Below are 14,372 nucleotides of genomic sequence, written 5' to 3'. Positions count from 1 at the left end.
TAAATCTCTCCACCACACCATTGCAGGCTGGATGGTAGGCGGTAGTAAGGAGCCGCTTTATGTGTAGCAATTCACACACTTCTGCGAACATCTTAGAAATTAGGTTCGGCGCTCTATCAGTTAATAATTGCCTAGGAGTAGAGTGTCGCAATATGATGTGAGTGACAAAGGCCTTAGCAATTGTTTTACTACTTACATCCGGTAGTGGAATTGCTTCCGCATATCGAGTAAAATGGTCAACAAATACTAGGATATATTTGTTGCCGTTTGTCGTAAGAGGGAGTGGACCGACAATGTCCATTGCTGCTCGTTCAAATACATGAGAAAGGGGGGCAAACAGTTGCAATTCGGCTGCTGTCCGTCGACCCGGTCGTCGGTGCTTGGCACAGCTCTGACAACTTAGGCAATAATTCCTGATTTCCTTTGCCATTTCGGGCCAATAGAACGAGTTTGCGATTTTAGTACGCATTTTTAATTCTCCTAGGTGACCGGCTAGTGGATTATCATGGTAGGTAAACAGGATATATTCCTTTAAGGCGGTAGGTATAACAATTTGTTCCCACCAATCCACACGTTTTTTATTCCTGCCCTTGTGGCAGAGGGCACCCTCCTCGTTGATATAATAATCCTCTAGGTTAAGATTATTATAGGTTCCTGTAGTTACACCATCCTTTAAGGTTTGGATAAGGGGTCTCCATCGATCATCACGTTGTTGCGCATTTATTAATTGTGGCACGGAGAAGATGGGTTCAACCTCTGTTATTTGACGTATTGGGATACGACTAAGGGCGTCCGCATTTCTATGTGAAATTCCGGCCTTGTAGATAATATCAAAATCGAATTCTTGAAGGAAAATGATCCATCTCGATAATCTAGAATTAGTAGTAGAATCCTTACAATCTAATAACCATCTCAAAGGTCTATGATCTGTGACAATAGTAAATTTTTTTCCATAAAGATAGGGTTTAAAATACCTCACTGCCCACACGGTGGCTAAGCATTCTTTCTCAGTAGTGCTGTAATTAAGTTCGGGTTTCCTTAATAATCGGCTCGCATAGGCAATCGGCTTCTCCTGGCCGTTTTCTTCCTGAGATAATATCGCTCCCAGGGCGAAATTTGACGCATCGGTCGCCAAAATAAAAGGTTTTGTAAAGTCAGGGGACTTCAATAATGGTGCCGACGTCAAAATTTGTTTAAGAGTTTCGAAGCTTTCCTGTTGCTTAAGGCCCCATTCAAACGGCACATCTTTCCGTAATAAATCAGTCAAGGGTTTAGCGATCGTGGCATAAGAGTTTATGTGCCGCCGATAATAGCCAGTGAGTCCTAGGAAAGAGCGGACTTCTCGCTCGGATTCAGGTCTCGGGAATTCTAGAACACATTTTATTTTGTCGGGATCGGGTTTTATACCCTGTTCTGAAATTTCGTGACCCAGAAATTTTATCTGGCGTTGCAGGAAATGGCATTTCTTAGGTTTTAATTTTATGCCTGCTTCTCCGAGTCTCTGAAATATTTGTTCAAGTCGTTTTAGGTGACTAGGGAAGTCTGGACTAAATGTTAGTATATCGTCCATGTATACAAGACATGTCTTTCCTTTGAGACCATGTAAGATGAAATCCATCGACCTTTCAAAAACCGCAGGACTTGTTTTAAGACCCATCGGAACCCTATTCCATTGATAGTGGCCGTCTGGCGTAGAGAATGCGGTCTTTTCCTTATCACCTACTCCTAATTGCCAAAATCCTGAAATCGTATCCATCGTCGAAAAGTATTTCGCTTGTCCCATTAGGCTTAGGGATTCCTGCACTAAAGGCAGAGGATACGGGTCTACTTTAGTGATTTTATTTAGTTTACGATAGTCTATTACTAAGCGTAACGATCCGTCCTTTTTCTTAACTAGGAGAGCAGCCGAACTCCAAGGGGACGTAGAATGTTCGATAATATTATGGGCCAAGAGGTCATCTATGATATCGTTTAATTGTTGGCGTTGGGCGTAGGGAATGCGATAAGGAGGCGAATAGATAGGTGCCGCATCGCCAGTATTTATTGTATGTTGCACAATATTACAGTAGCCAAGGTCATAGTCATTCACGGCAAAGACATGCCTATATTTATATAGTAAATTTAAGAGATCTCGTTTCTCGTTCCGGGGGACGCCAGTCCAATCAAAAAGGTGGCTCAATTCTGCTTTCGATAGGTTCGTGGATGCCCCTTCCTTTATAGTATCTGCGGGCTCACTTTCTTCGATAGCCTCAAAGAAGGTGCCAACCTTACCATCTTTCTCTAACTTAATTGTCTTACGAGTGTCATTACGAAGACGTACGGGAACTTGTCCCTTTTTATTTGGGGTCACCAACAAATTGACTCCTGAAACTCCTTCCTGAGTGAAGGAAGCAGTTTCGATTACTCCGACTTTACTAGGTCGCTTATCGCCAACAATTCTAGCAGTAACTATGTTCTCTGTCATAGGGGGAAGTTGACAGGATTCAATTAACACTACTCCTTTTCCTTCCTCCCGATCTGTTGACCGGTACGACCTTTTCGCTGAGCCGACATTTTCCTCTAGTGGAGGAGCCTCTGTTCTCTTTCGTGTTCTATTATCTCTATTCGGGCCTCTTTCCCTTTGTTGGTTCTGTTGAATCCTTCCCGCTCTTTTATTATTCCCTGAGGTTTGAATAGGTATCACTGTCTGCGGAGGGATAGTTAATTCTCGGCCCTTTAAATCAATACAGAATCCCTTGTCGGTTATCATATCCCGGCCTATGATGCCGTCACAGGGAGAGGTGACATCGTGATCAACTAGGCAACAGGCAAAGGGGAAGCGCAGATTTCCTATCTGGAAAGTAGGGCTAATAATACCGTAGGTCTGAATTACATGTCCCGTAGCGCTTCTAAGGTCTGTGTCTTTGTTATGATCTATATGTACTCTTTCTTTCATAGAGTTAGCGAAAACCTTTGATAAAAGTGAGACCTTCGCACCAGTATCTATCTGCACTATAGCGGGATTGCCACCTATGTAACAGTCAAATGTAGCTTCGCTAGGTGCGGAAGTATAATTAGTGATTCGTACTGAGGAGGTTCTTCGATTTCGCTTCGAAGGAGTCCTATAAGGCGGACATTCTAAGTCAAAGTTTGAGCCTCGGATCTCTCGAGAGGAAAAAGGAGGGGTCCTAGAGGCTTTACTAGAGTTAGATCGAGGTCGTCGTCCTTCTACACTACGTACATTGCCCTTCCATTTGCCTCGATTTTCTTCAGTAGGCTGCGATCGAAATCTGACCCTATTCCTCTCCCCTTCGGGTTCACGTCGCCTGGGTGAATCGTTTCGCATAAAGCGGTCGCTAGGATTGCCGTTTCGGCAAGCGGGCGAGCGTTGGTTCGGGGTTTGATTGAGATTCCATTTTGACTGACCGAAAGGGCGGTCACCTCGGCAATTAGGGGAGTTCGACCGATTTGCGTTACGCCTAAAATGCGGATTATTATTGGGATTGTTATTGTAGGAGTTAGGAGTATAGCCTCCTCGATGATTTCGGCGAGATATAGGATCTCTAGAGCCGAAACGAGGAGAGTTTCGGATTAGTCCGTCCATTCTAGCCTTTAAGTCCTCCATCGCTGACGTTACTTGCGCTAACTCCTCCTGAGCTGAGGTTTTATCGCTTTCCCTTACTGTTCGCATGATTCCTCTTGGATGCGCGGTGAGACTTTCAATTGTTTCCTCACTGATCGCGGCTTTTAGAGCCTCATCGAATGTCTCAGCCTCACGGCTCATTACGCGCTGCCGGATTCTTATGTCTATTCCGTTCAAAAATTGCGCTTTAAGCCTTTCATCTAACTCCTTCCTCTGAACTCGTTCAATAATCGCGGTCTCGGCGGCAGTCGCGCCAGGCTCCGGCGTAATTTCTATCTCCATCGCCAGTGCTTGGAGTCTAGCAGCATAAGTCTGTACGTCCTCGTCCCTTTTCTGCACGCACGCATAAAATTTAGATAATCGAAAGGAAAATGGCTCCCGTTCAAAACGCGCTATCATCAATCGCTTGAATTCGTCGAAGTCATCCACTTCTTTTATTCTTCGGTCCTTCCGGACGAATTCTCTCGCGATACCCGTAAGTTTTAATTTTGCCACTGCCAGCATCTGGGCCTTGGACCATGCCGCTACCTTAGTAACATCGGCTAACGAATCAAAAAAGTCCGTTACCCGAGGGCCTCCTGCTTCTCCCGAGAATACGGGTAATAGTGGTATTATTCCGCCTAAACCTCCCAATGTAAGGGGATTCGGTGCCGGATTAGGATTTGGGTGGGCTGGCCCAGCCGCATCGCGGGGATCGTCTTCCATTATGTTTATTTCGTTAGTTCTTACAACTAGGTCGGAGATTCTAGTACGACCCTACTCCTATGATTCCTAATTCAACTCAATTCGACCTCTCTCCCGACTGTGGCTGTTTTTCGCCTTATCGATTTTTCGAAAAAGTCGAGACCCCACTCCTGCAAACCAATATGTGAAATCGGGGGTGCCTAAAAAGACGCCACCCCTTCGATTGTCACCAATGTGTGAGATCTCGGGGAGGTAAGAGGGAGTCGTACCTCTTTTTCCCGTGACTCACTTGTCAAGGATGGCTGTTACGTCGACGGCGCGTTACGCGTTACGCGAGTGGAGGAGGAGGAAGGATGGGGCCGACGATAAGGCGAAGCCGACAGTCAAGAAAGACACCATTTTATAACAAAAACAAAATTTAATGAAAGCTAAACGAACTAAAGTACACTTCTACCCTCGTTTACAAAAAGGGGCCGGAGAGAGAGAGTTTACAATTATTTTTCATACCTCTTAACAAGTCCGTAATAGACGGAATCAGAAGTGACGATAAAGTTTGGCTGATGGAGAATCCGGTAATGGGCCGATGGCACGTAGAGCTTGTTTTTCCGTAGGCAGGGCAGTGGCACTTAAAGAACTTAGAAACTTTTTGAGAGTCCGGCGGATGGCGTAGTGCACGTCGTAAAAGCGAGACGAAGGAGCCCCTTAGGGGGGGAAGGAAGCGTCTTTTATAAGTTTTTGATGGGAAAACTTGTCACGTGATCGAAAACGAATCACTATTAGGGCCATAGGTGTTCCCGGGATATTAAATAAACGACTAGTTCGGACGCTAACTATAAACCATCGTGCAAGATGATCTACCTGCTCCGAAGGAATAACGGTTTGTTGATAGTTAGGGGACAATCGTTGCCATTCGAGGGTCAACAATTTCCCGGGTATGGAATGTTGTTGATTAAGTCGTTTATAACTGGAGTGAAAAATTCAGAAATTTCTAGGTTCTTAACTTCCAGATTTCACATAACCAATGAGCATTAGCCATTGATTGCTTAGTTGTGGCGAGTTACTTCCTCATTTGTTAAACATGTCACCACCATTATAAACAGTATTATGAAAGCTTCATATTCTGGTATTGAAATATGAGGAAGTTTGCTGTAGTAGTAGTTAAATGCATGATTCTTTACAGTTAATGAATGCTATAAAAAAATTAACATAATTAACAAAAAAGTCGTTATCTAGTGAGAGAAAATAAAACTCACATATTGCCTGAAATTTGAAATGAAATGTGCTGACATCGTTAAAGAACGTACCAATTGGTTTAACTTAAGTGACATCATGCATGATGATGTTCTCAAGTTGATGCTTTCCATAGACAGACTATAGGTAGTAGAATTAGCATATAAATTTAATTAAAGTAAAAGTGACTGCATATATTTGGATCCAAATAACAAAATAGTTAATAACTACAACTATTCTATATATCTAATTAAGTGTTGTAAAAAAAAATTCCCAAATTTATTTTAAGATATCTAATTATGCAATATTTCGGAGCACTTTTCAATGTGTCCTAATAAATTATAACTTAAATACTTATCATTTTTAATTAATTTAAAACATTGATATCACGAAAAAAATCCAAAAAATATATAAATAATATTACCATATTTCTTGTTTCTGGCATTTGTTTAAATTTCCAAACAAATAATTTGCGACCACATACCAATGAAGCCCAACCATAATCACACAGTTTGACTGATACATCACTCCCTCCTACACAAAAAAAAAAAATTATTTGGAATCACTTCATGAGTGTTATTAAAAAAAAAAGATGATAATACAATATAATTTGATCATAATTGTAGTAAATACTTTATTAGATGCAATCAACTCCATAAGAAACAAAAATTAAATATAATGAATTTTAAATATGTAGTTATTATTATTATTATCTAACATTATGTATATATTTCTCATAATAATACTTTAAAGTTAACCTTTAATAAAAAATGTATAGAAATATAATTAAAGGAAAAAAAATTTTAATCAAATCTGGGTACAAGCTTGCATTTGATATATAAATTATCATTTTTCATTCAGTTTAACTCATTTTTTGACTTGCAAAATTTTCTATTGAAACTGTTTATGAAATTTTAGTATTTCTACAGCTATTTTAATTATACTTTGCCAATTTTTAATCAATTTGATAACCACTCAATCACATACTACCTTGAACAGCAACAAAAAGATTTATCCAACTGGTTAAACTAATATTTTTGATCATTTTTGTGTGTATTGAGTGATATAGTAGTTACATTATGAATTATAATTTGATGACCATTTTAAAAATCTCATTTACTCTACATGATACTTCATTATTTTATTATTCTTGTGTAGAGTTTCAAAAATTAGAGTAAAAATAATTCATCAGTTAAAAGCATATCATTTCATCCAATGCAATGAAATTTACTTCATATGATCTGGATTTCACACTACTTAAAAACAGAAACTGATAACAAAAGCTGAAAAAGTAATTGATTCTGTTTCAATGTTTTTTTTTTGGCTAAACTGCAAACTATCTGATAATGGTACCAGATAATCTGCAAAACTTAATGACAACTGCTGAAACTAATTATTTAAGAATGTTGAAGAGATCAATGAAACAATTTCGAGTTTTCTGACATCACTTACAAAACACTGTTATTAGCTAAATTATGAATGAAAGCTAAACAAGCATTAGGATCCCTCAATCTACACCAGTGCTCTTCAACCTTTTCACAACTGCAGACCGACAAAAATAGAAATTTCACAGACCGTGTGCGGCAACAATGCTAAGGGAAGCAGTCCAATCACAATTGCTCTCATTAATGTGCCTGCATTGTTTATGTTAATCATTATATTGTTAAAATATGCAAGAATAAAATGTTATTTACCCAAATTTCAGAAAATATCACAGATAATATAATTATACATTGTCCTAAACATCCACTATTTTTTTTTCCCTATATTTTAAGTTGGCTTAAATTAGGTTAAAACTGAAGTTATAGTATATATGTATGATTTGTTTGAATTCCAATTTAAAAAGGAAAGATTATAATCAACTTTTTAGGCTAAGAAACATATAATTAGGGCAAAAAATTCCTCATATAAAACTGCATTTAAGATATCCTATAACCTTAAGACAGAAATAAAAACCATTGTAGATAATATTTTATTCATTAAGCTTACTGTTCTAAAACAAGCAATTATTTATTGTGACATTGTCACAATGCAAGGCTGTAATTTTTTATTTATTTAAATTAAAATATATGCTTTCCACCTCAAATTAGTAGCGGCTTGCCGCTGTATATCATACCTTTCCTTTAACAATAGTCGTGATGGTCATCTTTCAGGGGAAAAGTTTTGAACTGAAATAACGTGACTTCCAGTCTGCATCAGAAGTTCATATATAGTGAATCAGGGCCTCTTGCCCTATGGTTTCCATATCCAGTCTCGGATTTCTTCTATCTGACTCCGTTCTCAAGCATAATGAAAGACAGACAGACAAAAGAAAAAACATACAGGTCTGCAATTTGAATTGCAGCCCAACAAGTAACTTGATTTGATTCTCAGATTTTGTAGTCAAAAGCAAAGCAGTCAAATAACAACTGAACATTTTTCCAGAGCATTCTTAAAGTATGATATTAAATTTTTTTAGGCTTTTATAAATTATAAATAATATTAATTTTAATAATTAAATAGTTCAAGTTTAATAACAGAAGTCAACATCACCTTTCAGTGATAAAGTTTATGATTATTTTCTATATTAATAATAAAAATAATTTTTAAAAATTTAACAATTGTTTATTACTTCCATATTCCAGTTTATCATCATTAAAATAAAATAAAATAAAAGTAACTGAATAATAAGTAAGCAAGTAAATTACTTACTTTCTGCTACAGTTAATGCTTCTGTAACTAGAACAGGCAATGTTGTGCCAAATACTTCAACAGTATGCTGAACAGTTTTTTCAATAATTTGTGAAGTTTGAAAAGAACAATTCGCAGACTGGGTTCGAGATGGAGTACGCCTATTATGAAGATATAATAATACACAAATATTACAATTTTTTACACAATTATTACATAAAATAATAATTTTTTTTTAAATTCAAGTAAACTTATATTCAGATTTAAGTATTGCTATATAAAATATAGCAACACTTAAATCTTACTACTTAATACTTAATACAGTAGTGTTTCTCAAACTTTTCTCATCACAGGCTGATAAAATTAAGGATAGTTTTACATAGATAAATTATACGCAACTAAGAATTATGCTTACTTATTATGATTTTATATAAGCATATATAAGCATAATAAATAGGCATAATTCTTAGTTGAGTTACTGTATGTTACAAAGTATGTACAATACATTAACTTTAGATTATTATTTAAATGTCACCATAATCAACTGTGCCAACATAGTCAAATATTTTTCTGCAGACTGATAAAATTTTATCACTGACTGGCACTGCTCCATGGACCAGTGGTTAAGAAACATTGCTTTACTGTATGATGTTACTACTGAAATAAGTTTCTATCTTTAGTTATCTACATTCATAGAAAAAAAATTAAATACTGAATTTTAAAACAAAATTCATTGCCTTGCACATTTATTCATATTTTGTTGAAATCTTCTCAATCACAAATTATAGGAATAGATAATATTTTATAACAGCACAGTTTGGAAGATTCACTATACAAAATGCATCATCTAGCATTTTACAGCATCTGTAGTACTTATGCTCGTAAAAGCTTTATACAGGCTCATAAATATGTTCTTTAGACTTGTATTTTCTATGTATATATTTTATTTATTTAGTTTTGTTCTGCATACATATATGCTCATATTTTTAATTTTGTGGTAAGAACTGAATACCCTGATGATAGCTGCAAGAACTGTTGAAAATGTTTGATTTTCATAATTAAAACTGTGTTACTGGTAAAAATTTTCTAATATACAGATTCACTATTTTTAATTTAATTTTTTAAAATATTTGTTAGTAAAGAAAAGTATTAAGACTAACAAAAAGCTTGCCATGGCCAAACCGATTTTACTGCTGACTTCATATAGTACTATAATATAAACATTCAGAAAAATATTTTAAAATATTGCATAAAAAACAATAAAAAAAATGAATAGTTAAATTTATTTTTTACATATTTTTCATTTTCCTTTTTAAAAAAAATCAACGATAACCGAAGTCAACGAAAACCAAAGTATTACTGTAGTTTATCACTACAGTAATACCTTGGTTTTCGTTGACTTCGATTATCGTTGATTTTCTTTTTATGAAAACTTTGTCCTGGTTTTCGTCGGTTGCCTTGGATTTTGTTGGCGTGCCTACTTGACCTCGCTGCTAATTTTGCAAAAACAAAGAGCAACCCACACGTTTTCCTGCTCAGTGTAGTGTTGTTTCTCGTTGTGTGAGCATTATTACCCAATATTCTAGCCAAAGAACTCCTCTATGACAGCTGGATGGCCAAGCAGTCAAGGTGGCAGCCAACTGCCCTGAAAGACTTGGAATCAAATCCAAATGGGTCGAAAAATCCCCAATGAAAAATTCATTGGGGATTTCATGATTTCATTCAGGATTTTTCATGGGTCGAAAAATCCTGAATTTTTCAAATGCTGGTCTGTCCAGATATGTCGAGCCCATCCTTCACCACCTGGTTGCCCCATTGTGGGTCTGGCCGAACCCATAATGGGCTTGCTAAAAGAGGCCCTCTTAGTGCTCACAGGGCAGAAAGAGTTTAAAAAAAGCCAAACAATTCAATTGCTTTTCTTTCCTTTTAGCTCCATCATGAGACCAGAACCAGCAGCTCTTCGAATGCCATGTTAAATGTTCACTTATTCATTACATTAGTGTTTTATATTCATTTTATATTAAACACTATATCTTTCTCTATAAAATGTGTTTTTGGTACGTATTTTGGAGTGTATAGAACAAATTAATTGGATTTACATTGATTCATATGGAAATAATTGCCTCAGTTTTCGTCAGTTTCAAATTTCACCGATTTTTTTCAGATAAATTATCGACAAAACTGAGGTATCACTGTATTAGAGACATTGTACATTAAAAAAAATAATTCAAAAATATATAAGACACATTTCTAGTATTAAATACAATGTTCGACAGTACCAATAAGGTACAAATGAAGCTCTGAATAAGGCGGTTGGAACCTTGTCTTGTCTTGTATTGGCTAGTTGGGCATGAGCTTCTAGGCTATATCTCCCCAAGGTAAAGTGTGACATAATTGTCGTGTAATGGCAGTTGTATGAGTTTATGATGGTCGTTACATGGGGAATAATGCTTTCCGGGATGTCTTTTAAGGGTAACAGCCTCTATTCAGGCATTACAGACGTGGAGAAAACCCAGAAAACTCGACATGGCCAGTCTGTCTGGGCGAGGTGCAAACCTGCAACCGAACTCCCAGTGTTCAGGGAACGGAACCGTTTGACCACTGGGGGCCGATTGGTACCTTATCACAACTGTAGCCTGTGCCCATACGATCAAGGAGAGTCTAAAATTTGGGTGGGGGCAAACCCCTCATTTAAAGTTGCAATGTTACCACAAATGATTATAATATTCCATTGAAACACAAAAAAATAAATAATTGATTTTATGGAGCTTTTACTTAATTAATTACGCGAAGATCACTTGAACAATGTCATAAATAATTCATTATAAAAATTAAGTAACTAAATTTTTATTTATTTAAAAGTTTATATATAGATATATAAATTCCATATTTACCCAGACATATAACTTCTTTTGTATGAGGTACTACGAAGAGGAGTAGTTGTAAAAGACCGTTTTGAACTCATCTTGTATCAAAACAAACACACGCACGCTTCACGTTTACCGCTTCTTCCCCAACTGCCAAATTATCATCAAAATTCGTTAAATGCTGGCTGCCAAATTACGTTATTTTTTCTACAGCCAAAACATAATTAAGAAACGCGGGAATAAAATATACAATTACCCTAACTTCAAATTTCTATGAATCATTTTTATACTTTAATCGTAATATTTTTTTCAGAGTAATGAGTTTTATCGATGCCATCTAGACGACAAGGTCAGTATCAAACCAACGAGCTAGAACAGGGGTGGTGAACCTTTTCTCATTTCAAGACCGCATGAAAATTAACATTCTTCTAAGAAGGCCACATTTCAAAAAAAAAAAAAAAAAACAAATATACAGCAAAAGGCAAATAATTTAATAGCAATTTAGCTTTTATACAGAATTAACCCTTTCAAGTATCTTATACTGCCATGCGGCAGAGTTATCGCAGCCAAATAACTGTTTTTACCGAGAATCATTTTTTAGCAGAATCACCATATTGCCAAAATTAGTTCACATATGTTGATCAACGTCATATATTTAAACAAATGGCTCGGCGAGTGCCAAAGGGTTAACCCGTCCGGATTCGATCCCGGGTCCCCCCAGAGCGGTAGGCAGCAACCTCGATTACTCGGCCATCTATCGTTTTACGGGTCCAACAGTGGCCGAGTGGATGAAACCCACGACGACTACCAGTGCCGAACACTGGTAGTCGGTCATGGGTTCGTGTCTCAACAACGGGCTAGCCAATTTCAGTTTTTTGGCTTTTATTTACGTTAGTAACACCAAAATAGTAGTTAGTTCAAAGCGGCCGGATGGCCGAGCGGTCAAGGTGGCAGCCTACCGCTCTGGGGGACCCGGGATCAAATCCGAACGGGTCGAAAAATCCCCAGGAATTTTTCGGGGGTGGTCCGTTCGGATATGTCGGGCCCCGTCCCTCACCACCCTGTCGCCCCATTGTGGGCCTGGCCGAACCCATAATGGGCCTACTAATAGAGGCCCTCTTAGTGCCCACAGGGCGGAAAGAGTTTTAAAAAAAAGTAGTTAGTTTTATGTAAAAACTCCTCCCCTCGGTAGATCGCCCACATGTTACGTCGCCGTATATAAATTAATAAAAAATAAATAAATAATTTAACGTTTTATAATTCTGTTGTATTAATTAAATATTTTTTAAAAATAAAAGTAATTAATAATTACAGAACAGATCATTTTAATTCAGTTTTATTTTTTTTACACTTGGGCTAATAAAATCGAGGAATCCGTCTAGGTGGCCTAAAACGTTGGTTTGTCGTTGGAGGAGTCATCGTTCGTGCTTATTGTTCGTTGTAGTTGGTAGCAAATTTTTTCGTATGAAAAGAAATTAGACATTCAAGTTTTAACATATTTGGTAAGTTTCGTTAATATAAAAAGCTTGCGTATCTAAATAAGACTAAAATCTTTGATATAAAAATGTCTGACGCGATTGCGTTATTACCGAATGAAGAATGGCAAAATGGACTAATTCAATTCGAAGATTTCGATATTGACCCTTTGTCAAATCAGTTGGAACCGCTTTTTGACGATACTTTGGATCCCGTTTTACCTGATTTTAATAACGACAATGTTTTTGAATCTATTCTTTCATCAGGTTTTAATGGTGACAGTCAACTGGAATTAACAAAATCGCAACAAAATTTTTGTAATTTCTCTTCTTCGACCCCAGCAAATAATTCGGAGCTTAATTCTGATCATTCCAACATCCGGAATAATGTGGAAAAAACTTCATCAAATTCTCTAAATAACAATGGCGCAAAGCCTTTTGTTGTTAAATTAATAAATAAAAGTACTTCTAATACTTTTAAGTTTGAAAGGTCAAATGCTAAAAGAATTCTTAAATTAGTTTCGCCTCCCACCAAGTATACGCCTTTGAATAAACAAGATGGCGATACAAAAAAAATGACCGGGGACGCGCGAAGCGAAAAGCCTACCGAGGAGTTTAAGGTTAAGGAACGGTGCGGGAAGTCGGCGAGCGGATCTCAGAGTAACGATTCCGACGATAGTAACGAACAAGGTAGTAGTCGGTGCATGTCGAAGAATGCCATAGCGGCTAGAGAAAATAGAGAAAAAAAGAAAAAGTACTTGAAAGATTTAGAACAGTCATGTAACAGTTTTGCTTCCGAAAACGGTAGCTTAAAGACCGAGATTGCTACATTACGAGAAGAAAATAAGAATTTACATAAAGAAGTCGAATATTTAAAAAACATTATAGCAAATTCGGAACAACTTGGAATTTTGATAAAAGGAGTTAAGAATATTCCTGGATTAAAGTGGAATTCTCCCGTTAAGAGAAAAGAAAGTGGAGAACCGTCAAAAAACTTAACGGTACATAAAAAACAAAAGTTAAATGCAGATTGTGACGATACTCGAAATGTCGAAAAAACCGAGCAGAAAAAACAAACTAGTGGAATATGTTTACATGTTGGGAATAGAAAAGTATCGTTAGAACTGTGTCATTATTGTAACGAAATGGTTGAAAACAATGTATAATTCAGTTTTCAAGTTGTTGTAAATATTATATGCTGTAACTGTGATAATTTGAAAATATATACGTTAACGGTAGCAATAGTTGAATACACATAGTAGTTAAGAATATTTCTTTTTCAGATGAAGGAAGCCGAACTAATCTTTTGGAACTTGACACCAACGAGATGGTATTGTATATTAATTAGTGATTTAAATAAAAAAAAGAAAAAAAGCTTTATTGTATTAATTTGAAACAGTTTTTGGATTTCTATTTTTTAGCTTGGTGTTCCAGATGGAAATCTACAAGAGTAGGTGAGACAAAAAAAATGATTATATTTTATATAAAAATATAACCATTTTATAGTTACATTCATAACTCTAGATTATATACATAAAAATATAAAGTCAAAGAATAAAAATAGTTATATTTTTTTATTAAAATATAGCATTTTATTTGGCTAAATATTATATTCATGTATAACATTTTTATTGAGGTGTATTTTTACATTACTAATTATATTAGAGAATTTTGATGTATTTGATATTTGTCGGTGAAGCTATCTAAATGAAATTATTTTTTCAAAAACAATAGAGTATGGAGTAAAATGATTACCTTGAAAATTTCACCATAGGTATGTAGTTTTGTTTTGCATTTATTTTTAATAAAACATTGAAAAACATT

General features: G+C 36.2%; 2 protein-coding genes and 1 long non-coding RNA gene across 3 annotated transcripts in view; 2 read left to right on the top strand and 1 right to left on the bottom strand.

The window, feature by feature from the left end:
• Window positions 1-11,253, bottom strand: part of Nup133 (nuclear pore complex protein Nup133) — an 89,091-nt gene extending 77,838 nt beyond the window's left edge. The window contains exons 1-3 of the mRNA XM_067284535.1: window positions 11,101-11,253; window positions 8,228-8,367; window positions 5,961-6,070 (exon numbers count right to left, since the gene is read on the bottom strand). Coding sequence (XP_067140636.1) covers window positions 5,961-6,070; window positions 8,228-8,367; window positions 11,101-11,171 — 321 coding nt within the window. The 5' untranslated portion in view covers window positions 11,172-11,253. The remainder of the gene's footprint in view (window positions 1-5,960; window positions 6,071-8,227; window positions 8,368-11,100) is intronic.
• A 1,236-nt stretch (window positions 11,254-12,489) lies between these two features.
• On the top strand, window positions 12,490-14,215 carry LOC136986931 (uncharacterized). Its single transcript, XR_010882556.1, has 3 exons — window positions 12,490-12,575; window positions 13,832-13,878; window positions 13,970-14,215. It is a non-coding gene; the product is annotated as an uncharacterized lncRNA (long non-coding RNA).
• Window positions 12,594-13,787, top strand: LOC136986930 (protein hook homolog). The gene has a single exon (XM_067284573.1). The coding sequence runs from the start codon at window positions 12,638-12,640 to the stop codon at window positions 13,712-13,714; it is 1,077 nt and encodes a 358-aa protein (XP_067140674.1). The 5' UTR covers window positions 12,594-12,637; the 3' UTR covers window positions 13,715-13,787.
• Window positions 14,216-14,372: the final 157 nt, after the last annotated feature.

Source organism: Centruroides vittatus, unplaced genomic scaffold (genome assembly GCF_030686945.1).
Source record: "Centruroides vittatus isolate TY-2023 unplaced genomic scaffold, ASM3068694v2 scaffold_1323, whole genome shotgun sequence".
Lineage (NCBI taxonomy): Eukaryota > Metazoa > Arthropoda > Arachnida > Scorpiones > Buthidae > Centruroides > Centruroides vittatus.
Note: the sequence above shows the minus strand (reverse complement) of the source record. Positions and strands in the feature narration are given on the sequence as shown.